Source organism: Eubalaena glacialis, chromosome 19 (assembly GCF_028564815.1).
Source record: "Eubalaena glacialis isolate mEubGla1 chromosome 19, mEubGla1.1.hap2.+ XY, whole genome shotgun sequence".
Lineage (NCBI taxonomy): Eukaryota > Metazoa > Chordata > Mammalia > Artiodactyla > Balaenidae > Eubalaena > Eubalaena glacialis.
Genome location: NC_083734.1, coordinates 21518561 through 21543753, shown reverse-complemented (window position 1 = coordinate 21543753; position 25193 = coordinate 21518561). Strand labels below are relative to the sequence as shown.

At 50.0% G+C, this 25193-nt stretch overlaps 1 protein-coding gene and 1 non-coding gene across 9 annotated transcripts; one reads left to right on the top strand and one right to left on the bottom strand.

Annotated features, from left to right (window-relative positions):
• Positions 1 to 36: 36 nt before the first annotated feature.
• On the bottom strand, positions 37 to 23516 carry LIG3 (DNA ligase 3). 8 transcript variants are annotated; one of them, XM_061176320.1, is made up of 21 exons: positions 23429 to 23516; positions 22444 to 22502; positions 20524 to 21074; positions 18371 to 18514; positions 16051 to 16248; positions 15235 to 15386; positions 14379 to 14545; positions 14203 to 14280; positions 13568 to 13736; positions 11856 to 12011; positions 9954 to 10085; positions 9494 to 9573; positions 8446 to 8533; positions 7683 to 7760; positions 7271 to 7394; positions 6520 to 6662; positions 6107 to 6181; positions 5504 to 5650; positions 4770 to 4977; positions 4282 to 4364; positions 37 to 1140 (listed from the first exon to the last, which is right to left on the bottom strand). In XM_061176320.1, exons 3-21 carry the CDS (start codon positions 21068 to 21070, stop codon positions 886 to 888), a joined length of 3024 nt encoding a protein of 1007 aa, XP_061032303.1. In that variant the 5' UTR covers positions 21071 to 21074; positions 22444 to 22502; positions 23429 to 23516; the 3' UTR covers positions 37 to 885. The 8 variants fall into 8 exon arrangements, 7 of the variants coding, with proteins under 7 accessions (XP_061032303.1, XP_061032305.1, XP_061032304.1 ...); XM_061176322.1 differs by lacking the exon at positions 22444 to 22502 and adding an exon at positions 22285 to 22418; XM_061176321.1 differs by lacking the exon at positions 22444 to 22502.
• Positions 23517 to 24741: 1225 nt separating this feature from the next.
• LOC133081050 (U6 spliceosomal RNA) lies at positions 24742 to 24845 on the top strand. The gene has a single exon (XR_009698721.1). It is a non-coding gene; the product is annotated as a U6 spliceosomal RNA (small nuclear RNA).
• Positions 24846 to 25193: the final 348 nt, after the last annotated feature.

Below are 25193 nucleotides of genomic sequence, written 5' to 3'. Positions count from 1 at the left end.
TTCAAGTGGCTTATATTAAGATTTTCTCAGACTTACTTGGGTGTTAAGAGCAAACCCAAATGTGTATTTTTTGTTACAGAGCTCTGCTTTATAACTTTGTAATAAAGTTTCAATATAGATGCCTGTCTGATCTGGTGTGAGGATACCAGAGGTCTGACAGTTAAGACTGACATGAGTTGACAAACCACAGGCTAATCCCAGGCACACAGGCATGCTCTTGAGAGACTGCATTATTTTTGGAGATGCTTGGGCCATGTGGCCTTGGTCATGGAAGAGCCTAGAAGAGGATGGGACCTGGGTAGGAAAAAGGACCAATCCTAAGTCCAAATAGGAAAAAGCATCAAGTGAGTTCAGACATGGGACACTGATTTGGTAGAGGCAGACCTTAAAGCTGTGGGTGGAAAGGAATCTGAGGACAGCCAGGGTGCCTAGTTAAGTCTTCAGGTGACCCTGGGAGATGGACAGTAGCTTGTGGATACAGCTGTGGTGGCTGGAGTGTGGCTCAGAGGTTGGCCCAGCCTCGAGGGCAGAGTGCCCTGTCTGTGCAGGTCTGTACACCTGCCTGACCAGGTGCCCAGGGGAGGGGACTCCTGAGTAGGCAGCCTTTGGGAGAGCTGGATTAGTGCAGATCTGCCCTGTGACTGAGGAAAGAAGAAATCTTGCCAACAGGGCATAAAGGCTCGAGGCTGAGCCACAGCACTTTGTCCTCATTGTTCTGGGCAGCTGACCTGTTCAGCACCCTGGATGACCTCTTGTCTGCTGCCAACCAGCAGCAAGTAAACAAAGGCTCAAAGGAGGGCAGGCCTCCAGCACTCTGCTGGGGAGGTCGAAGATGATGTTGTTTACGGTCTGTGGAAATACATGGATACAAAATCACATCTAATCTCAGCAGCAAAGAAAAATTGTGTCAGAAAGACTGGAAGGAAATAAACACCTTGTACAGTGAACCGAAGACAACACACCCAGCGGGGCAGGGAGGGGCTGAGGGGCTGAGCTCATGACCGAGATGCCCCCCTCTGCTGTGCGAGCGCACCGAGTGAGAGACCAGCCAGGCGAGAGGGCAGCGTCCGTGTCCGTTGGCGAAATCCTGAGGGGAGAGCCTTGTTCTGCTGCTGTGTCCAGTTGCTTGGCCTGAGGAGGCTGGTGAGGGGGATGAAAATTTATGTAGGTCAGTGCTCAGAGGAGGAGCAGCTTTTGTCTCTGCAGAGGACAGAATAAAAAGAGTGTCTTCTTCTCAGCAGTGAAGCCAGACTGAATGGTGCCTATTCAGAAACACCAAACGTCCTGGCCTAGAGTCAGGGCGCCTCCCCCTCCTGCCAACACATCTTAAGCAGCAGGTGGAAACCCCGGTCCATCAGGTTGAAGTTGGCCTCCCGGCGGAGTGTGACCTTAGCCGAGCACACTGGAGGAGGGCCGGGGCGAGGCGGTGGCCCAGACTCAGATTCAGACTCGGGTATGTGCCAGAGATTGAGTCACATTAACCTCACTCACAGGGGCTGGACAAACAAGCCTGCCAATCTGTTGATAAGAAACGCAGAATGGACCCTCAGAAGTCAGCAGAACTAGCTGGAAGTCAGTTCAAAACCAGATGGTGACATGATGAACTGCACAGACCAGAGTGAGCTGTGTCGCACAGGTGCGAGGCTGTGGAGGTGGGCTGACAGGGCTCTGAAGTCAGAGGCCAGGCCCCAGTCTCCTGGGCAGGCTCTGGACATGCACACCAGTGCTGATCCTCCCGACTCTAGACCACTGCGTGCCAGGCTCTGTGCTAAGTGCTTTACCGAAGGCCTCCTGAGGTCACTTACTCTTCACAGCAACCCTGTGATGTAGGTGCAGTTCCTGTCCCCATTCCTGGAGGGTTAGGGCTGTTAAGTTTCAGGGCTTGATTCAAACTATGTCTGTCTACACCTGCACTGCCCAAGGTGGTAGTCACTAGCACTAGCCTCACGTGACTACTTGAACGAAAAGTTCACTTCCTCAGTTTTGTTAGCACATTTCACATGCTCAGAATATGGCTGGTTCATGTTGGCCAGCGGAGATTTACAGGGTGCTTCCAATGCCATAAAAAGTTCTATTGAACTGCACTCGTCCATGCTAAATTGTTTTCCTTTTATTCAAATAAATCAGCCTCAGGCGGTGCAGGAGCCATTCTTTGTAAGCAGGCTGTGTAGATTTGTCCTCAGGTGGGTTTTTAAAGAGCAGTCTTGTTTCCAGATTTGGGGGAGGCAGATCCTCCTGGAGCCCTGTATCCCACCGAGGAGCAGCCCAAACAACCTCCCTTTCCTTCCTACCTGATCATGGTTCCCTCCCTTCACACCGGGACCCACACGCTGTAATAGGAGAGCACAAAGACAGAAAACCCATTTTGTTTTCTTTCAAGTGAGACTTCATTCCTGGCGGCCAGGCTGCATACAAGTTTTGCCAAATGTAAGCATTTCTGGGGACAGTCTTTCTTTTAAATACAACTTTAAAATGAGCCTGGAAGTAAGGGAGAAAAGACTGCCGCCAGGACGGGCTCTGTGGACAGAGCTTCAACGGCCGGCCTTCCCTTCTTCACTCCTTAATCACTAGGAGAATTATAGAGGGTGTGGGGGGAAGGACATAAATAACTCCAAGATAGTTCCTGGTTTTTTTGTTTTTTGTTTTTTTAAAAGCTGCTTTTTAAAGAAGAAAAAAAAGAGGTCAAAACCAGCACCCAGATCTGAAAGACCTATGTAAACCAGCAGGAGAAACTAACTTCACTGGTGGTACCCACAGCAACTAACTCCAGTCTGGAAGAGACCATGCGTGGTTGGTGGGTTCTGGAAGATGCACAGCTTGGAGAAGAAAGCCCGTTCCCCCAGGTTCTGTCCCGTGCCTGCCTGCCCTGTCCAGGAGTAGTGCAGTGGGGAGAGCACAGCCGGAGGGCGAGGGCAGGCAGCAGTCCTAGCAGGGAGCTACCAGTCTCCGTTTCCGGATACAGGCCCAGATCCACTCCGGGGAGACCTGCTGGGCCTCAGGGTTCTTGTCCCTGCTACCCAGCACATGTGTGGCTGAGGCCACGTCAAATTCCTGTGCCAGGTCCCCATCGAATGCCACAAAGTAGCGTCGGAGACGGCTGAAGTCTGGCGTGGAGGGCGGCAGGTAGAGCCGCACCCCGGTGAAGATGTCCAGCAGCACCTGCAAATGCACAGTGGTCAGGGCAGGCCCAGAGCAGGGCTGCACTGTGCTGGGGCAGACGGCTCTCCGCCCAGGGAGCGAGACCAGTGAGGAGGGAGGTTAGACCAAAAGCCAGAGAGAGGGAGCCTAGCGGCCAGGACACGAGGGGAAAGAGTTTACTGGAGAAAAGGTAAAGGCATCAAAACCCCGACCCTCCAGCCACTCCAGATTACATAGGACTGACACGCCCTTCCATCCTTGCCTAGAGGAAGAGAAGGGAGAGGAGACGGCTCCCTACACTGGGGACTTGGAAAGTACACATCTCCAAGAACCATCCAGGGGCTGGAGGGCAGGGCCAGTGGCGCTCAGACGCAGCGATGCTGCTCGATCAAGCAGTCCACTGTGTGTGCACTAGCTGCCCAAGGGGCCAGGAGCCCGGCTCGTGACTGTGCGCGGATTCCAGGCTTCGGGTAGGGAGAAGACGGAAAGGTCGTATAGGTGCTCTGGGGACTGGGTTCAGGGTCTGAGTTCCCAGACCTCCGTGCTGACTCCTGGGCTGGGGTGGCACAATCACCGTGTAGTGACCAGATGTCGAGTTCTTTATCTGCCCTTTGGGGCATCAGCTCCCCCAGGGCTGAACCGAGTCACTGGCCTCAGGAGGCGCTCGATAGCTGCCGTCAAACCAGAGACTAGCAAGGGAGTACGAGAGGGAAAAAGACGGTGACCAAGCCAGTGCCCTCTCCCGCTCCTCGCTGGCTGGCCCTGTTCACAAACTCACACTGCTGCACTCCCACACCCAGACTGGGCTTTCTCCCCTTTAATGTCAACTGTGACTTGGGACCGGCAGCCGGGTGGGTCCCTGCAGCCTCTCGGCTGGGCCGGCTGCTCTATCGCCTGCCTGCTGGCACAGCGCTCCTTCCTCTCTGCTCGCTGGCCGGCCGCCTCTGCAAGGCAACAAGAGGGCACGGGGTGGAGCCGCAGCACTGCCAGCCCAGCCTGCAGCCAGGGGCAGCTGCAGGAGGGCAGGGGGTTGGCAGTTAGTCCTGGTAACACCTTCGCTTGTCTCTCAGAGTCCAAGTGCAGAGGGTTGGGCACACGAGGCCCCCCCCACCCCCCACAGGGCATTGCTCTTCTTATCCTCACCTTTGCTTGGCATGGGGTCTCATCAGGAGCCTTCCGCTTCTCTCCCACTTTCACAGGGGAAGGCTTTGCAGCCAGCTTGTTGCCTGCAGGAGAGAGCTCAGGGTGAGAACTAAGAAGAGGGCAGGGGAGCGGATAATGGTCCCTGAAGTCAGGGGAGTACAGGGAAGGGCTGGGCCCTTCCTCTGCTGTGAGCGTGGGTGAGACAGGAGGTAAGGGCTGTATGCTGAGCCTTTAGCTCAGAGGTGGCTTATCCCTGGCTCCGAGGGGCTCTCCCGGGGTCCTGTCATTCAGATTTACAGAGCAGGAGGATGCCAGGCAGAACAGCTTCTGGCCCATAGGTGGACACACAGCAGGAATGCAGCCAACGTCAGCTGCAGTGGACAGAGAATCACATGACCTCAGGGCTGGAGTGAGAGACTGGGTCCTTGTCCTTGGTCTCTGCCCTCGTGTCCATTCTTCATCACCCCAGCCCCTACCCTTCTCCTTACCGCCTTTGCCGTTGGAGCTACTCAGCTTCCCTCCTGCCTTCTTGGCACTGGCGGAGGGCTGCTTGGGGGAGTTTCTCGGGGCCTCGTGAGACACAGCTGGCCCCGAGGTGCCCTCGTTCTCTCCGCTGCTGCCCCCTGTAGTGGAGCTCCCCTCATCTCCGGCCACTATGGCGAAAGCTGCCCGCTCCTTGGAGAGCTGGTACAGTTCCTGAGGAGGGGGGAGAATGTTGGTGTATCACTCCCTTCCCAGCCACTGGCTTCAGGCAGTCTGTGTGGTACGTTTTAGGTGACTGAGGAACAGTGAGGGGAAAGAGACACATAACAGGGAAAAGCGGCTGGCTTCCTTGGTACTTTTCTAGCTCTGGCCCTGTTTCTGGAGTAATCAGCACAGATCACTGTTCTGTCCCCCAGTTCTTTTCCGCAGCGTAGAGACTGCAGCCTGGGGCCAGGTCCTCCACAGGAAGCCGTGAGACAGGAGCGCTCCCGCACCAGGACCCAGGGCTGCCCACGGGGCCCAGCGAAGGTAGGGCTCTCTACCGGGAGATGTGGGCGGAGGCCCAGTGCTGCTGGGCCCGGCCCTGCCACGGCTTGGTCCCCCTTTCTCACAACTGCCCTCCTTGCCCATCTCAGTGCAGCGGGGAAAGGAGACGGCAGAGGACGCAGGAGGCCAGGTGCCCTCGGTTCCAAGGCTGGGACAGTGGGGTACAGGACACGCGCAGCCCAGGAGGCGGCACCTTGAGTTGGGGGAGGTTAGTGGCAGACTTCCAGTCCTTATCATCACGGATTCGGGTGCAGCGAGGGAAACGGATGGAGATCCCATCGGCTGTGTGAGCCTCAGATTTCGAGAATTCAGCCCCTGTGATCTCCCACACGGCAGCTTTCTGTCAGGAGTAAGTCAGGTCACTCCCTGGTTAAGTAGAAAACACCTCCCAACCAGCTAAAAGCAATACAGAACAAGTTAAAATCAAAAAAGCAGTGGCTAACAGGAGGGAGACGAATTCAAGTCCCACTGTTGCTGCTGATGCTGTGTGACCTTAGGGAAGTCTCGTTTCTTCTCTGGGCCTCAGTTTCTCTGTCAGTGCAGGAAGGGATTGGCCCAGGTCACTTCTAGAGCAGACCCTCTGAGACTAGAGGATGGGCAGTCCCTTTCTCTCTCTATTGAGGATGACTCCTCAGTGTTGACTGGTCATCCCTGTGCCTGTCACTTGGCTAAACAGCCCAGAGCCCCACCCTGGGTGGACTGTCAGTGAGGCCGAGGTGACGTCTCTGTGGCACTAGAGAATGTAATGTACAAGCTCAGTTTTTGGGCTGGAGGACCCCAGGCCCTGGGCTAATACCTTTGGGTCTGGAACGATGAAGTCAGGATAGTAGATCTTATTGATTTTCAGCCAGCTGGGTATCTTGCTGGGATCCTAGAGGAGAAAAGATGCAGTCCTGGGCTGTTGCCAAAATGAGACTTAAACCTTTTCTTGGTCACGGGCTTGTGAGAACAGGTGACTTATCACAAAAGGCTGACCCTCACCCCTTGGGATCCTCCCTGCCCAGAGACGGTGTGGCCTGGAGGGCATGCAGGCCAGTTTCCACAAGGTAGGTACTCAGAGAACTTGAGGGCCTAATACTGCTCCTATGGCCAAGCAGCAGCTCTCTTTTCTGTGGAAACAGATAAACGATACCTGCAGCCCCCATAACACTGCCTGTCTCAGGAATGATTGCCAGTCCAGAGGGCAGGGCCCCCAGGTCCCCTCCTCACCTTGCTGATCTTCACCATGTCCAGTTCCTTCTGTAGGCGGGCGAGCGTCGCGTCGTCGTGGCCTCCTGCACACTTGGTGACTGTGCACCACTTCTGGCTGCTCGGGTCATAGCAGCCCATGAGGAAGATGGACATCATGCCACCTGGGGGGAGGAGGGGCTAAATAAACTGGGGGGGGGGCATCTCTGCCACCCCCTCGTGCCCTGTGAGGGGCAGCCTGCTGGAGGAAAGGGCCCAGGCCTTGGCATCAGAGTGCCAGAGATCACTTCCTGGATCTACCCCTTACTAGCTGTGTAAGTTTAACCTTTTTGAGTCTCAATTTCCTCTTCAGTGAATTAGGGATAATCACATCTGACGCTGGGCTCTGGTGGAGTAAAAGGAATTGAATAGAGCCTGGCACACAGAAAGATGCCTACCAGTACTAGTTCCTCAGACCCCAGCTTCCTCTCCAGTCAGGAAATGGAGATTTCCCCTGAGGAGAAAGCTGCCAGTCCCTGCAGAAACAGTTGGTGGTGAGCTTCTTTGTGCCAGGCTAGCACAGGGTACTCTTGCCTGATCTCTCCCTTTCCAGGTCCGCAGCTCTCAATGTCCCTGCCTGACGTAGCATGGGTGAGGTTGGGGCCCCTAATCCCAGAGCTTTGGAAGTCATGACTGGCCACGCTAGCAGACCAAGCCAGGAAAAAGGCCTGCCTATTCCTTGAGTGGTACCTTTCAAAGAAGTACCCTCCCAGGGGCCAGAGGCCACCCTGACCTTTGCTCCCTTGCCCATAGAAGGCCCCAAGCACCACCAGGTCAGCTGTGTCAGCCATGGCCCCCTCGTTCAAATAGTCCTTCTTCACTTTCAGCCAATGACGCTTTCCAGGCTCATATGTACCCTGAGGGGAAGCAAGAGAGAGACCGCAAACTAGAATGGACACTCTATGAGGGTGGGCCTTTTACCTCTTCACACGACATATGCATCTGTCACAGTGCCCAACCCGCTCTGCTCCAGGCACTATGGGAGACATACACAAACCCATCCTCTGGGATCCAGAACTCTGGAAAGACGCCCCCCCAGCACTCACCCAAAAACACCTCAGACCACCACCGCCACCTCCTGGCCAGGGCTGGAAAGGCTCAGGGGAGGGCTTTGCAGGAGAAATCAAAGGATGCGACCATCTTACCTTCACGTCCTTCAGCACCAGCCCTTCCAACCCCTCTTGGATCACCCGGTTGATCATGTCAGCCAAGTCGGAAGCTTTCTGAGGGATAACAGGAGAGACGCTGAGGTTGGTATGAGAACAGAGAAGGGCTCTGGGAGCGAGGTAGAGGGGGGTTTCTTTTCACACACTAGCAAAGCGCCTGCTGGAAACACCCTGACTTGAATAGAAGGAACAAAAGCGCTAGCAGAGCAGCGACCAACCAGAGAGCTGCTTCAGCTCTGAGACACTGGGAGCCCACCTGGGAAGGATGCTTCATGCCCTGCCCTCCCAGGTGGAGACTGGTAGACGAACACAGGCAGACCTTGTCTTCCTGTGCTTTGCTTTGTTGCACTCTGCAGATACTGCGTTTTTTACAAACTGAAGGTTGTGGCAACCCTGTGTTGTCAGATGATGGTGAGCATTTTTTAGTATTTAATTAAGGTATGCACATTGTTTTTTTAGACATAATGCTATTACACACTAAATAGACTACAGTATAGTATTAACATAACTTTTCTATGCACTGGGAAACCAAAAAATTCATATGACTTATTTTATTGTGATATTGCTTTATTGTCATGGTCTAGAACCAAACCCACTGTATCTCCAAGGTCTGCCTGTATACACATCAGCTTCCCTCATAAGAAAATAATTAAGACTCATTCTCCCAGTCACATCTGACCCAAGGGGCTCTCTGCCCTGCTTTCAAACCACTAGGACACTGCCTAGGGTGGGATTCACTCACTGCGACTTGCTTCATTTCTGAGAACATGATCCGGTTGGGAATTTCAACCATGTTATCGTGAAGAAACTTCCGCCGCTCAAACAGAGGCCTGAGGGGGACAGGAGAACTGAGGTCAGGCCAGGATCCTCCCACCCCCTTGAGGAGTTCCGAGGAGGGAAGGAGCACAGCAATGAACTTCGGCTTCAGGGCTTGCCATGGCTTAGGGCCCTCATGTCTAACAGTTCTGCTTGCCCAGGGTGACAAGGGCTCCACTGGGACCAAAGATAGACAGTTATAAGCCACAGCACAGAGCCACTTCATTGCTGTAATTCCTGTCTCTACCTCATCAGCCCAAACAGACTGTATAAATCCCGGTCTCATTTGAAAAATAACTCCGACTCTCATTTTCTGGACCCTGCTTCACCCCAGGCCCCAGGCGGGCTGGTGCTTGGGTGAGCAGGCTGACAGGCCTCAGGACCTGAAGCCCAAACCCCAATTCCTACCTCCGCAGTTCTTTCTCCCTCTGTCTCCTTCCCCTTCCACACTCAAGGCTGGTGTGGAGGGTGGGGGCTGGGATGCCTCTCTAAGGGAGGAAGGGGCCAAAACGGTTTCTCAGGCTCAAGAACTGGATGCAGCTAAGTCACAACTGCTAATTATCCCTAAGAAGGCCCCAGCCACAGAACACCGACAATCACAAGCTTCCTGTTGTCGGCCTCTTCCAAAAACAAAACCTCTGAGCTGAAAACTATCTGCCTTATGCACCCGTAGGTGCTGTTGAAGATAAATTGAAGCCCTACTGTGCTCATAGTCTGTATCTTGTCAACAATCCATTTTGCTGTGGGTGGTTGAGTTTCCTCTGTGACTTAAGCATTCAGAGCCGAGACCTAGTCAACACATCGGCTCTTCCTAACGTTGAATGGGGAGCTGTGTAGCAACTGTGCTGGCTCTCAGCTCCCTCCCGCTGCAGCTCCTGGGCACAAAGAGGCACCAGCTCCAGCCACTTCTCCTCCCTCCTTTCCAGTCTGAAGCCCTCACCTCCCCACCCAGGAATCAAAAATAGATTCCTCACCTATCCATCAAGCTGACATCATTGAAGTAGATACAATCAAAAACAAACAGGCAGACATTAGCATCCTGGAAGGCAGCTTTCTGTAAGGGAAAATGAGGCAATAGGTACATAAGGGACAAAAATAAGAGGGCATGAAAAATGGGGAGTACCAGTCCACTTCCAGAGACCCTCTGAAGCACCTGATACAAAAGGCCTATTTGTGCTGTGACGTCCCTGGGCCATAAGGGCACTTGACAGATGGTTCTGAATAGAGACTGACCCAACTATAAGTTAGTTGCCACTACTAGCTCTTTTTTATGCAAAACACAAAAACACATTTAAACTCAGGGCTAAATTCAGAACCAGTTCAGAGATGAAGATAAGCTTGACCCTAAGTAAGTGATACATTCCTCTCCATTCAGACTGACAGCACACACATGTGCACACACTCACTCTTGCACATCTGGCCCTGAGCCAGTACCTTGTGCACTCCCAGAGTCCCAAAGGGCAGTGGTTTGCCTTTCTTGTTGTCGATCAGGAGCACCTCAGAGTCCAAGATCATGCTGTGGCCCCCAGGGAAAGCCTGGGGGATGTAGTCCTTAAAGTGGGCCACCTGGAGGCAGAAGGGTCACTCAGGGGAGGGAGTCAGGCCCCAGAAGGAACACAGAACACCAGCATGTGCAAGCCCAGCTAATGTGCAGGACAGACCTAGGCCTCGGCAGCCACCTAGACAAGAAGAATCAGCTATGTTTCGGGACCTCTGCCCAGACCCAGGAAGAGGTCAGCCCATGTTGAGGTCATTTTCTATTGGCTGCAGAGGAGAACTTCCAGGAAAAAGGAAGAAACTGAGAGTGAAAATGAGGGGGAGGAGGGGGGGCAGACAAACACGGAATGGAGGGAGGGAAGGTGGGCAGGCAGAGATTTGTGCAGCAGAACAGACCAGTTGGAAAAAAGATGGAAGGGAAGAAATGAATCCCCTTAGGAGGAGCAAGGAAACATGAGGAGCTTCTTCTCTGAGTGGGAGCTCTGAACCCATAGTCATCTTCAGAATGAGGAAGAAAAGGATGTTTGGAATTGGATTTTTTTCCTGTGGAAGACAGAGCCTTAATGTTTACAGTCCTACAAGAAGATGTCCCACTGTAACCCATGGTGGCCCCTGCTGAGTAAGGCCACGAAGGCAGTCCAGAGAGCACTACTGTGGTCCAATCCTCCCCTGGGCAGGGCACTTAGGCCATCACTGCCTCAGAAGCTTGGAGGGGGTACAGGAAAGGCCTGCACATCCATCCCACTCCGCTTCCATCCCGGACCCAGCCCTTCATGAACCAAAGCAAAGGGGAGAGAGGGATGAATGAAACTTTGGTAAGGGAGAGCAGGGAAATGGCTCTCAGTCTGGAAAGCTGTGCCCAAACGCCTTCCTAAGGAGCAGGAGGTGGCCCCAGAACAAGCTCACCAGGAGCTAGCTCTTCCTCAGCAGTTTGACTGTAAGCCCTCCCTACTGAGCAAGTGAGCCCACACTAATGCTCATGGGGAGGTTGTGCTCAGCTCTCCAGAACACCCGAACCAAACGGTCTGATTGCCCAGCGCTCTAGCAGGCAGGGGAGGCTGAGGTAAGGATGTGAGCCCCATACCACATCCCCTCTCCCGGGGCTCTGAGAAGCAGAGTCTGAGCTAAGACAGAAGGGGGAACAAGGACAAGAAGTCTACCTACCCTCCAGCTACTGGAGCCAGATGTTCCCGCTGCTTTTCCCTGGACACACCCCCAAAAGCTCCCAGAGGCCTCAGGAGCTAAGAAGGGCTCAGGGGCGAGGTTCTCAATGCCCTCTGATTGAGGGCAGGATTCTGGGCTCCCAGAAATCCTTGTGGGATTGTGTTTACATCTGAATGTAAGCTTCTGGAGGGGCAGAACTTCCACCCATTTTTTTTTTTTTTTTAATGCTGGATGCCCACTACCTAAACAGTGCCCAGAATATACTGAACACTTGATAAATATTTGTTGAACAAATTAATGAATGACAGCCCATTGGCCCTTTGTACCTGAGCCATGACTTAGCTCGGGGGGAGCACACAGGACCTGGAAACGCAGAAGACAAGCACTGCAGGTGGCTCACCAGCTGAGCTCTTGCTGTCCCGGCATCACGGCCGGCATCACTGCCCCCGGGCTCTGTGCTGACTGACCCCTGTCTGCGCTCTTTGGCTGTCCCTACTGAGCAGCCCCTCATTATTGGAAGACTCCAAAACTGAATAAATGAATTCATTCTTTCATTCAACAAATACAAAATAGACTCTATTTTACACCAGAGCTGGAATGGCTATGGAACATTGGCTTTGAGATTCTTAGAGGCAGGAAGTGAAAGAGTCCCAGCGGAAAGGAAGGGACCTGTACCTTGTGCGGCAGGACTGGCTTGAGACTGCGGCTGAAGTAGCTGAAGTGGTCCCCGTTCTTATGTACCTGGACTCGCTCCCCATCATACTTGATCTCAGAGAACATGCCATTCGGACACTTCTTCATCGCGTACTCGATGGACTTGCAGGCCTCGGCCTTGGGGTAGGGAAAGAAAAGCCTGGAGACTTACAGGTGCTCTTCCAAGAGGGGCTGCTCAGCAAGGACAGCCCAGAGCCCAGGTCCCAGGGACCAACAGCCAGAGCATACCCCCAGGGCAGGCTGCCGAAGAGGTGATGGGAATGGAAAAGGCTGGGCAGTGTCGTATTCCAACTATAAAAGCACCACCGAAATTGACACAGGAGCTTGCATTTTGAGGAATATATGAATGCAATTCATTGTAGAGCAAATACAATTCCACTGAAACAGCATTTGATTTTTTTCTCAATAATAATTTAGGGTCTTGCAGGGCCTCTGGCTTATTACTGAACGCATCCGTTATCTCAGCACAGGGGGTACGCAGAGGTAAGATTAAAGCGTGCAGGTGACAGTGAGGCTGGTAGGATGGCAGTGATCAGGGATCCCTAGGACAGGACATGACACAGGAGCGCTTATTCACATACCTGTGCTGTCCTGACTCAAACAACAATGACTATCATCTTGGAGGTATTTCTATGTGTCAGATCATAAACAAAATTTCATTTCATCCTCAATGTAGTATCTTATGCCGTAAATATTGTTGTTTTCGCTTTATGAATGAGAAAGCTGAAGTTCACAGAGGTTAAATGCCCACTTTCAGTTACATAGCTAGTAAAGGGCAGAAATGAGATGTGAGTCTAGGCCCAACTCCAAAGCCTGGGTGGTTAACCAGTAAGCTGTATAACCCATGCCACTCTTCAAATGACAGTAGGACAGACCCCAGAAAGAATTCTTATAAAAGTCAGAAAGGCCACTAATGGAGGGGACCGGTCCCTCAAGTGGAGATCTCACTATTTTGGTGCTGGCTGTTCCACAGAATACTTCCCCGTCCCAAACACAGAAACCTAGACCAAGACTTCAGTAAAACACACAAGACCGTTTCAAACAAAGCAGCACACCCCACTGAAACAATGCAGAGGCTCTCACAGCAGGCATGGCAGCAGATGTGGATAGTCCTGTTGCACAGGAAAACCCATGCCAGAAAGGAAATCTCATTTCTCATGAAATGAGCAGAGGCCCAAGAAGAGCTGGTCTTCATTCCTTAAGCTTCCTCTCTTTCCAGAAAAAAAGGAGACCCAAGTCACCCTGTCATAGGAAACCTGGCTCTGTCACCAACTCTCAGAGCTACCTTGGGACAGGTCACAGAAACAGGAGTTACTTCATACGTCCACCTGACTTCAGGAAAGATGACAGGTGAACCGCTCTAGGTAGACGCTTCAGACTTCATTCCCATAAGAAAACTAAGGACCAAGAGAGGCTAAGGAACTCACCTAAGATCCTACAGCCTGCTGATGGCCGAGCCGGGCCTAGATCTCAGGCCTTTCCACCAGGTCACTCCGTCTCCTCCTCTGTCTTTACTCCTCCATGAGAAACAACCTCTGCATCTCTACTCTTCCTTCCCCAAACTCCTCCAGCCAACTTGCACAGGCTGTCAACATCGTACCCTATCAGATCTCACGGGGAAGGATAGTAACCTTGGACAGGAGTAGAAAGCAGGGCCAGAGCAGCATCCTTACCAGCATGGGCTGCACCGGGGTCATCAGTGAGGCCTGGACACTCAGAGCTCGTTTCCGGCCTGGCTCCTTCTTCACCTCCTGCTCGTTGCGGAGGACCCGCTCCACCACATCGTGCAGGTTGCGCGAGGCTTTGAAGGCTTCATAGGCATTGGGGTCTAGGGCATCTAACCTGCCAAGGCCGACAGGAGCAAGGAAACAAAAACCACTGCCTTTGACCTTAATGCTTTGGATAACAGTCTGTCCTCAGAGAGGAGGGCTCCCAATATATGGGGAAGGGGTTATGTTCTATTGTCTAAAGACTTTCACAGGAGAAAAAGCTCTTGGAAAACTCAGCTCTTTTGAGATACTGTGCTACATGGATGCTGCCCCAGAAAAGAGGGGGCTGGAATGGGCAAGCAACTCATACCATAATTATTGAACATATTCCATACGTTTGACTGTAATAACTGTGAAAAGGTAGTTATCTCCATTTAACGTATGAGAAAATGGAGGCTGAGCTAGGTCAAGTGATGGGTCCCACAGGAAGGAAGAAGGGAGAATCAGGATTCAAAACCAAATCAGGGCTCCAAAGTCCTGACACCAGCTGACAACAAAGAAAGTGGGCAGCTTCAACTATCAGAGCACCCGGTACTTACACATGTTTTGCACCTGAGTTCATCTTCAGATCATGTTTGATCAACCTGATGATGCACTTAAGGTCATTGGCTGTACACCTAGAGGGACGAGGCACATTCAGCTTGGTCTTTGAAAAGCTCTGCACTCCCAAACCTTCCTTCCCTAGTGATTCCATCCCCCCCGGGCCCATCCCCACCTGGAGGCGATGTCCTGCAGGGCCTGCTGCTGCTCGTCCTCCTTGGTGAGCTTGGAGAGCCGCAGGAGGAATTCATCCACCTCCTGGATGGTAAGAAGGCTCTTGGCAGCTGGGGGGAAAGACTTGCTCTGCTCAAAGAAGACTCTGATTGTCTCTGACACGTCACCCTGTCTCCAAAAACCAAAATGCCACTGCAGCAACCCCAGAGTGGCCAAGTGTAACCCCTGAGTCCCCAGGACTAAAGGTGAATCAGAGATTTCAATCACCGCTCCTATCCTCAACTCACACATATTGACCTCACTTCTTAAGAATCTGTCCCACCCACAGCTCATGGAAAGGGTACCTCCATCCACCACAGGATCTGGCCACCTGCCTTAGCTGAGAAGTGATGCAAGAACTAATCCAGGGCCAAGCCAATTTGAGGCCTGTTAGAATCTGAACTAAGAGACAGATATGGTCATCAGATAATGGGGATGTTTGGTTAGAAACTTTCCACTGTGCCAAGGCTGGAGTCATGAACAAACCAAAACTGAATGGTAAGCCCAAGTTATAGGGGAAAAAAAGCCAGAAAAAGCCAGTGTCTAGAATAAGAGCCCCTGGAGAGATAGTGGGAAGTCTCAGATCCAGCCCCTCGAGGTCTAGGCCTCTCGGGTGCAGCAGTAGTATAAGTTCAGTCCTCAGAACCTTGTGAAACTAACAGCTGTAGCCTCCCATTCAGCTCCTCTCATAATGAAAGCTTGCTCAAGTGGGTTTCAGTTTCCTAAAACAGTATGAGCTCCACCAGAAAAAAGAGGGTACAGGTGCTTGGCTAGGCAGAACCCCACCTGGAATCCACCTACCCTCCCCTTCCTCTGACCTGCTCTAGGTCTCGTGCCATATCATCTGAGTTGCAGTTAAAAATGCGGCTGAAAAGCTTCACAATCTGCTTATCATTCAAGTTGTAAACACTCTTAATAACACCGGGCAGCAGCAGCTTCACTGTTAGGTACACGTCACCGTGGAAACCATCTGGAGGAGACAGAAGAAACCCTTCTTGAGAAATGGAGCTTAAACAAATAAATACATAACCTCAAGGAACCAAAAGAGATGTCTACATTGCTGCCCTTGCCGTGATGGGACCACAGGGTAGGGTGTGCATTTCACTACGGCAGCGAAGGCCGTGGCGTTGGGTGGCTGGTGGTGTGCCTCCCTTCTAGCCCCTGGATGAACTCCTGCATGGCAGAACCATGACTTTCACTGTAGTGTCCCCAGTGATGAGCACATTACAGATGCTCAATGATCATTTGTTAGATGAATGAAAGAAACACAGTTGGAAGATTCTATTCCCAAGCTGTGCAAGTGGTTCACAAAAAACTAATCAAACATGCAGGACAGTGAATTTTCCTCTTGGTCAAATGGGATAGGTTCTTCTGGCTTCCTGGGGGGCAGAGTAAGGGAGGAAGAAAGATGCCAACATGTTTTGAGCAGCACTGGCTACACACTTCGTGGGGCCCAGTACAAAATGAAAATGTGGGCTCTTTGTTCAAAAGTGTTAAGAATTTCAAGGTGGCAATAGCAGAGCATTAAACCAAGCGTGAGGCCCCGTGCAACTGTACAGTTCGCATGTCCATGAAGCGGCCACGACTCTGAGCTCTTTAGAGGAGAAGCCCATCCAGGATGCTCGAGGCCCCACCTCCTGCTGAGCCTTTCTGAAGGAAGTCCTGGATGATCTGGGTCTTCGTGTTGTAGCTAGGATTTTCAGCCACCATGGCACACAACTTCCGAAACTCGCGTAGCAGACAATCCTTGTGCTTAGGGTTACATTTGCTTGAGGACAGACTTGTCTTAGGGGTAGGGCTTGAGTGGGCTTCCCCAGAGTTGTTGGGCTTCGCTGTTGGGAAGAGAAAAAGAGAGACAGCATAGATGATTCATTCTGCCTTGCTGAAAAGGAATAAAGGGAAACCAATAGACACTCTGCTCGTGCCCTATACATATGTAGCTTCACTTAATCCCCCAAAACGAGCCCTTTGGCGGTAGATATTATACCCATTTTATGGGTAAAAAAATGGAAGTCAAGTGAGCTCCCCAAATCTCACAGCTGTTAATAGTAAAGAAACGACGGCCTCACACTGAAGCAAAAGACCAGCTGATGTGCATCTCTTTATATGATTGCTTCACATAAGAATAAGGGCCGTTTTCATGCCAAGAGTGGTCAGGACGATCTCAGAGCACTTGCAAAGCTGAACCCAGAAAAGTTGGGATCAGGAAGGGGGAAGAAATCAGGGGACTCGTTGGTCAATCTGAAACCATTGCTACTGCAGATTGTCGGAACTGGAAGAAGCCTTAAAAATTATCTAGTTCAATCTCTTCTTATTGATGAGGAGACCAAGGCCAGAGGAGAGAAGACATTCCCAGCTCCTTGCCACTCCCACCCACCCCCATCACCACTTTCTTTTCTTTCTTATTGTAAAAAGAAAAAGTAGGCAACAAGTAGGGCTTTCCTCCAGACACCCCAAGTAATTGTACAACTCTTTTGAGTTGATCCTCTTTTACCTCCTTGTGACCATATACAAAGTAAATTTCATTCTGCAAGCTTGCAGCAAAGCCATTAGCAAGCTGTCTGCTGATTTAAGTGTCTTCTTGCCTGGGCTTTGTAAATTACAAATCTATCCTCATCTCTAACCCTGAGTCTAAAGAGGATTTTAGGGGACAAAATCTCCAAAGTGTCACTGTTCAGCAGCTTATAAGAACTAGAACACCCCGTTTCTCCCAAATTCGCTCCCTAGAACCAGGGCCCTTCCAGAAACACACTGCCCTTACTGTCACCTGGACTCTTCCGTATTTCTATCTTTGGCCTACCATTAGACAAAAACCAAGCAAACCTCGGAGTTTTAAAATAATAAAAAATCCCAGAGAGTCAGGCACTGATTTTGCAACTTTATCTCCTTTATTCCTTGTGAGACACTGTGGGATCAACAAGGCAGGTGTTGCCATTCCCACTTCACAGATGACGCCACAGAGGCTCAGACCAGGACCCAGGTCTTCTGACCTCAAGTCCGGGCTTCTTTCACTCATTATAGAAGCAACCTCCTCAAACAACTTCTGAGCCCATGTGTTCTGACTTTATTTTCTTTAGCTGAGGCAGTCACAAGAATGTCTCCACATAAAAGAAGTAACAGGTTGTAGGGTAAAAGACTACAGGTGCTGGAGTTAAACAGACTTCAGTGTAAATACTAACTCCATAATGATGCGGAGCATTGGCTTTCTTTCATAAAATGGGCCTAATACAAGTACTTCCCAACGTTTAACGAAGAACAAATGAAACCAAGTATGTAAAAGCCCCCAGCCCAACGCTATCTGCTACATAAGGCCATGCAGGACAGCTCCCTTCTTCTCTACCTTCATCTCCAGTTTGGGCAAGTTTAGGCATGCAATTTCTCAAGATTCTTCCATTATCAAAAAACAAGGAAGTAAAGGGCAGGTTATAATAATGTCTGATCCAGGTAAACTACTTCGAGGGGAAAAAGTCTTGACAAAACAAACATCTTTTTGCTGCAACAGAGATTAAAATACACAAAGAAATGCTATACAAGTGGGGCACTGAGAATTAGCCATTACCTCTCTGCTCAGATGGAAGCAAATTACAGTTGACCCTTCAACAACACAGGTTTGAAATGCATGGGTCCACTTACACACATTTTTTTCGATAGCAAATAAGTACTATACAATCTGCAGTTGATTGAATCCATGGATGCAAACTGAGGGTATGGTAGAACCATGGATATGGAGGAACACGGGATAAGGAGGGTAGACTATAAATTTTCAACTGTGCAGAGGGTTTGGAGCCCCTAATGCCCATGTTGTTCAAGGGTCACCTGTATTAAGGAGGCTAGATAGCACAGAATGTTCACTTTTTTTTTCTTTCAGAATGTTCACTCTTAACCAGAGTCCCAAATAGGATACCAAATTAAAAGGAGGACTGTAACAGCTCAGGTAACCCTGACCTATCTTACCTGAAAAGCCAGAAAATTTCCGGGGATTGGTATTGGTGACAAATGAGGCACCTTTCACTGGAGATGTCACCTGGCCAGTGGCTGTCAACTTAGCCTGGACAACAGCTTTCTTCTTTGGTGTGTTTCCTGCCTTGGAAGACAGATCTGTAGGATCCCAAAAGAAGGGAAAATATCCTTCAGTGAAAGATCCCTGAGAAAGCTTCCAAAGAATCTATCAACTGCTCTTACAGCCTGGCTAGGTAAGTTACTACCATGGTATTAACCCAATGCTGACTACTGGCTGGCTGGTCTTCTTGAGTGGAGGTAGTAATAGGTTATTAGGGAGAGGGTGTCCTGGGGACAAAAGACTGTTACTCTTTTTCATTAGTAACTTAAATTGTCATCAACACTCTCCACCCCTTATCCCGCATATAATAATCTCCAGATTATTTGGAGGAAATCAGAAATCATGTCTCAACAGATGAAATGTGGCAACCTCAGCTTATGGAATTAGCCCCAATTTACAGATAACCAAGAAAGTAAAATGAAGGTGGATAAACAGAGCATGTTGATTTGGTATAAGTAGGAAAAAACTTCCAGCTGCTGAGTTATTTGAGCTATCTGACAGTTTACTTCTACCTCATGTTTTTCTTCCTCTGAATGAGATGGGTCAAGAAGTAACAAAGGCTGAGGCCAATGGCTAAGGCCAGGCAGGGCAGGAGGGGAGCTTGAGAAAAAAATGTATGAGTAGTTTTCTCTCCCAGAAATCTCTTTTCCTCTCAAAGAACAAAGATAGATGCCCATTTTAGAGTACTCCTACAGTGACCAGAACTAAACTTAATTGAAGATATGAATATTACTTTATAGATGAAGACAGTGAAGGTCAGAAAGTACTAACTGGATTTGTAAGTATAAGATTTCTAAAATATGCATACATGTGAATATGCACGTATGTGCACATATACATGTATCTGTGTATGTATATATGTTTTTGTATACATACGAACATATATTTTCTAGTTCTGTCTGCTGAAAGGGCTTAAAAGCAAGGACACCTCATGGCACCCAGGACATGGAACATCTAGATTTTGGTCTCTTATGCCATTTCCCCACTAACAGGAATAAGGACTCCAGAGAAATGGCTGATTCCAGGGATGAGATAGGATACATACAAGGTAAGCCTAAGAGCAAGCATACTGTTATGCCAGAGAGTAAGGAAGTACTTTAGAACATTTTTAAAAAAGTGATTTGGGCATTGAGGACAGAAACTAGCTCAAAGGGGCTCCCAACTGGCCAAATATGGGACAATTTAGTACCAAATTAATACAGTACAATTATAAACCACCAGGAAAAACTAGTAATCTCTGAGTTCATACAGATAATAAACTGATAGATAAAAGGGTGTAGTGGTAGGTACTCTATTCTTCAAAAATGTCAATGTCATAAAAGAAAAAGAAAGACCATGGCAATGTTCCAGATTAAAGGAGGCCAGAAATGACAACTAAATGAAATACCCGACCTTAGATTAGGATTCCATACTGAAGGGAGAGAAAAGCTGTAAATTATCTGATCAACTGACAAAACTAGAATACAGATGGTGGATTAAAGTATTATATCATGATAAATTTACTGGTTGATAGGTGTATTATAGTCAAGATATCCTTATTCTTAAGATACACACATTGAAGTATTTAAAGGCAAAGAGCCATAACGTATGCTCAAATGGTTCAGGAAAAAAAAAACTGTGTGTGTGTGGAAGGAGAGAGTAAGAGAGAGAGAGAGAGAGAGAGAGCGCGAGCACACACACGTGAACACAAATGATAAAGCAAAGAGAGCAAGATGTTAACAATAGGTAAATCTGAGGGAATTCCCCAGAGGTCCAGTGGTTAGGATTCTTTCTGCGCTCTCACTGCTGAGGACCCGGGTTCAATCTGTGGTTGGAGAACTAAGATCCCACAAGCCATGTGGTGTGGCCAAAAAAAAAAAAAAAAAGAGGTGAATATGAGCATTCTTTGTATTATTTTTATTCTTGCAACTCTTCTGTGAGTTTTAAGTTATTTCTGAACCAAAACTTAAAGACAGAAAGACAAACAGGAAGAAAGAAATTGGGCTCTACTCTCATCCCTTTTCTTCTCAGCACCAATAAGATGAGAAAGCAGTATTCTCCATCCCACCTGCAATGTGCTGGCTTATCTGTTCTTTCTCATTATCTTCCAGCTCTTCCCAGCCTTCCAGCTCTGTGAGGTCCTCAATTTTTTTTGTGGTGGCCCGGGCCCGCTCCAGTTTCTCAAACATGCATTTAATGTGGTACCACTCTTTCATATCGCCCCCTGACTCTGAAAAGGGATTGGGCACCACCTTGCCGATTCGGCACACGCCCTTTACAATCTTTTCCTTGCATTTTTTGCAGCCGGCTGTGCCACGCTTGGCATAGTCCACACAGAACCGTTGCTCTGCCATCTCACAGGGGCCACTGCAGAGTCCCACATGCGACCCTGGCAAGAAAACAAGGCGGGTGGCACGTGGTCTTAGATTGCTTTCCTGGAATGACACAACAGGCTTTCTTCTCTGGAGGAGGCGGTGTCCACGAAGAACTGTTTCTGACCACCGGCTGAACTGTCTTATGTCAGGCCAGTGATGTTGTTCTCGGAATAGGCACAGTTCTTTTTGGCTGAGCGCACGGAGAGTTGGTGGTAAGAGGATCTTAAAAGCCAAAGTCATACAGCTGCATGAAAGGGTGAGAGGCAGAAAAGTGAGTTATAAACGAGGAGGTAGGCTTCTAATTTCCTCAAAGGCAGACATCCTAACACAATCCATGCTGACCAATCAAACATTTCCCAAAGTATGAAAGATTTTTTTTTTTTTTCCGGCTGTGCAACACAGCACGTGGGATCTTAGTTCCCCCATCCAGGATCGGACCTGCGCCCCGTGAAGTGGAAGCTCGAAGTCTTAACCACTGGACCACCAGGGAAGACCAAGTATGAAAGAGTTATTGCCTACAGGATGAAGAGTTCCAATACAGGAAAATTCAGTTTGCAAAAAGATGTTCAATTATCTAATGTATACATGTATATCTAGTAAATCACAATCAAGAGACTCCAAATAACATAAAACCTTCTCTCAGGCCACCAGCAGCCCCTAATCCTTAAAATGGATGGTGAGCCTTAAGTATAGTAAGATCCTAAAGTTTCTTTTTAATCATCAAGTAAAATTACATTGGGAGTTTCCTGGTGCTCTAGTGGTTAGGACTCTGTGCTTTCACTGCAGTGGCCGGGGTTCAAACCCTGGTTGAGGAACTGAGATCCCACAAGTTGCGTGGTGCGGCAAACAAAACAAAAAAACCCCACTACATTATGTTCATGAAGTTTTTAATGTGAAATATAAAATATATGCCGTCCTCAGAAAATAATTAAGCCACTATATAGATGTGCAATTTAATCAGAAGCCCTATTTTGAGAGGCAATTAAATGGAGCCTAAAACCAGACTGCTTGGTTTCAAATCCTAGCTCATTGGCTGTATGACCTTGGTAGGTTACTTCACCTCTCAGTTCCTCAATTTCCCCAACTGTAAAATGTGGATAATAATAGTACCTAACTCAAAGGGTTGTCACTCTAAGAATAAAGCCCTCAAAATCAATGAAGCGGTTATCCTTAAAGCAGAAGCTCCCTATGTGAAACTAGCCTGGTTATAATTCAGCAGCTTGAATTGGGAAATGCTGAAGTAGCTGGAACAGCAAGAATCAAAGGAACTGATCAATCACCCCAAATGGAAACAGGTATCATATCCACATGGCATCCCCCACCTTCTTATATCCATATTTTCTGAAGTATCCTCGCAGTTCCAACTTTAAACAGACTGGACGTTATTTTCAGCCTGCACCCACCTTTGTAGTGAATTTGCTATTGGGTGATAACGGAAAGCAGGCTTTACTTACTGTAGCGCAACATGATGCAGAGGACAGCAGGTAACTGGGAATCAGAGACGGCAGCACAAGTGTGACCATACAGTTCAAGGACTATGTTATCTTTGAGAATTTCCTTTAACTCCCCTGAGTCTGTTTTCTTATTTCTAAGACAGAGAAAATAATACCTACCTCACGGGATGGCTGGGAAAATTAAAATAAGTCGATGGGTGGGGGAGGCTCTGAACTCCCTGAAAATGTATACAAAAAGGTGCACATTCAGCGTTGTACATTTTGGGGGGGGAGAGACGGTCATGATTTTCAGGCAACTCACAAAGGTCTCTATAACCCCCAGAAGTTGAGGAACCACAGAGGTGAGGTACGGGAAAGCACGGCAGGCCCGTAAGAGGCGCTCAGAACAAGGTTCACCACCTTCCTTGGGGGGCGAGTAACGAAGCCCTCCCCCTCCCGTCCCCCCTCCCCCTCCCCCCCCCCCCGCCGGGACCACAGGAGGCGACAGGAGAGGACCTCGCAGCGCCCGACCCTCCGCAGGGCCCAGGAGGCGCTGGGCCACGAGGAGGCACTGGGCCACGAGGAGGCACAAAGCCGCTGTGAGGAACCCCGCCTGGCTCACAGCCCCCAGAGCCGCCGCTCAGCATTTCATCAAAGGGAGCCGAAAAGGAAACCACTGAGGCCTGAACGCAGCCGGGCCGGGAAGTGAAAGCTCCGCGACCGTTTTTCCCGGAGGGCCTCCCCGCGACGCTTTCGGGAGTGGGCACGGGCTACTACTGCCCGGGGCGGACAGCGGGGACACCGGGAGGGGGCGGGGAAGCAAGTCCCTCGATTCGGGCAGGAGGGGCCTCCAGGACACAGCCCGGGGCTGGGCTGAAGGGGACGCGGCGAGTAGAGAAAGGCTCCCGAGGTCCCTCCGGAGCCCATCGACTTCAGCGCGGCGGGTGGGCAGATCCGGCCAGAGCAGTCCCGCGGAAGCCGGGGGCACCCTGCCTCGGCGCAGGCCGGTGGGGCTCCCCGGGGGCCTCCACGTCACAGAGGGTGTGCCCTGGGGCTCCGCGGGCGGGCGGAGGAGGAGGTCAGGAGACTGGCTCCCAGCCGCCCCAGCCTCGGAACCCGGGCTGCCTCTCTCCCCCCTGCCCGGCCCGGCCGCGCCATCCCTCACCTGCCTTCCCGGCTCCGGCTCCACCTCAGGCCTAGGGCCAGGCACCCACAGGCCGCGCGCAGCCACCAAGGTTGTAACGCCTGTCTCTTTAAATCCGGGTCTTTGCGCTGGCCACAGCGCGCAGGCGCAGAGATCCAGGCCCCAGCGGCGCCTGAAGTCCCCGCCCTGCGCCTGCCACGTGGGCGGTGGTCAGGTTCCCCGGGAGAGGCGCAGGACTCTGTATTGGGGCGTGGCGGGGGTGTTTACCCATCAGGAGAAAGCCCAGATGCTGGGATGAGGCGGCGCCTGAAGGAACGCCGGGGACCCCCTGATTTGCTCTTTTTTAAAAAAATTTATTATTTTTGGCCGTATTGGGTTGTTGCTGCACGTGGGCGTTCTCTAGTTGCGGTGAGTGGGGGCTACTCTTAGTTGCCGTGCTCGGGCTTCTCATTGCGGTGGCTTCTCTTGTTGCGGCGCATGGGTTCTAGGCGCGTGGGCTTCAGTAGTTGTGGCACGTGGGCTCAGTTGTGGCTCACAGGCTCTAGAGCGCAGGCTCAGTAGTTGTGGTGCACAGGCTTAGTTGCTCCCCGGCATGTGGGATCTTCCCGGACCAGGGCTTGAACCCGTATCCCCTGCATTGGCAGGCGGATTCTTAACCACTGCGCCACCAGGGACGTGCCCCCCCCGTGATTTGCTCTTAACTTTAGAGATTATCTAGTCATTAAAGGTACTGGTTGAGAAACTATATTGTGATGAGCTTGGGGAAGGCAAAGGTCGCGTTATTCAATCTATTTTTCTGTATTTCCATTGTCTTGTGTCCCGCAAAGTGCCTAGCACATAGTAAGTATTCAATAAATGTTATTTAATTGGAAAGGGGCACTAGATACATATATAAAGGAGTAATGGGTACAGAAAACCCTTGATTGTGTATTGTTTAAAGTATATTTCTTTTAAACCTCAGGTCAACTTTTTGAGAGATTAGGATGGCTGTTTTTACACCTGGCGATCCAGTGGTTAGGACTGGGCGCTTTCAGTGTTGGGGCCGGTTCAGTCCCTGATGGGGGAATTAAGATTCCCCAAGCCTTGGGGCCCGGCCAAAAAAACCAACCAACCAACCAAAGTACAAAAGAATAGCAGGCTCAGAGGAGGTGAGAGAACTTGTTCAGGGTCTAGGAAAGGTAAACAGCTGGGCATTGTTAGAGAGAGAAGCAAAGCTCACACCCTGGAGGGAATTCTGTGCTATGTGAAAAAGATCATGGGCTTTGTTATGTAGGCGATGGAGAGCCTTGAAGGGCCTTATGAAATAGTAAGGGAACCAATTAAAAGGTTTTCAGTGCTGGCTTGGGCAGAACTTTAACTAAAATGGACCCATACAGAGATGAGCATGGCTCTCCTGCACAAGGATGACATGCAAATTCGTGAAGAGGTTCATATTTTTAAGGAAATTTTTTCTTTTTTGCTTTTTATTGTATCTATATCAAACCATTATGCCGTACACCTTAAACTTACACAATGCTGTATGTCAATTATATCTCAATAAAACTGGGTAAGAGAATGGTTCTTGTGACGACCCATGTGAGAGATGAAAGTGGCCTGAACAAGCTCGGTTAGTTGGGGTGGAGAGGAAGGTGCATTTTTGGATAAGCATTTAGATTTTCTATAAGTTTATTTTATTTTATAAATTTATTTATTTATTTATTTATTTTTGGCTGCTTTGGGTCTTTGTTGCTGCGCGGGGGCTTTCTCTAGTTGCGGCGAGCGGGGGCTACTCTTCGTTGCGGTGCGC

Bases quoted from the DNA above. Each gene is read 5' to 3' on its own strand.
- LIG3 (XM_061176319.1), bottom strand. From the start codon at position 22,544: ATGTACAACGCTGAATGTGCACCTTTTTGTATACATTTTCAGGGAGTT. The intron at 14,281-14,378 runs GTGGGGATGGGC...TCGTCCCTCTAG, and splicing joins CTGCAGGACATCGCCTCCAG to GTGTACAGCCAATGACCTTA. The intron at 7,761-8,445 runs GTGAGTGAATCC...GTTATCCCTCAG, and splicing joins CAGAAATGAAGCAAGTCGCA to AAAGCTTCCGACTTGGCTGA.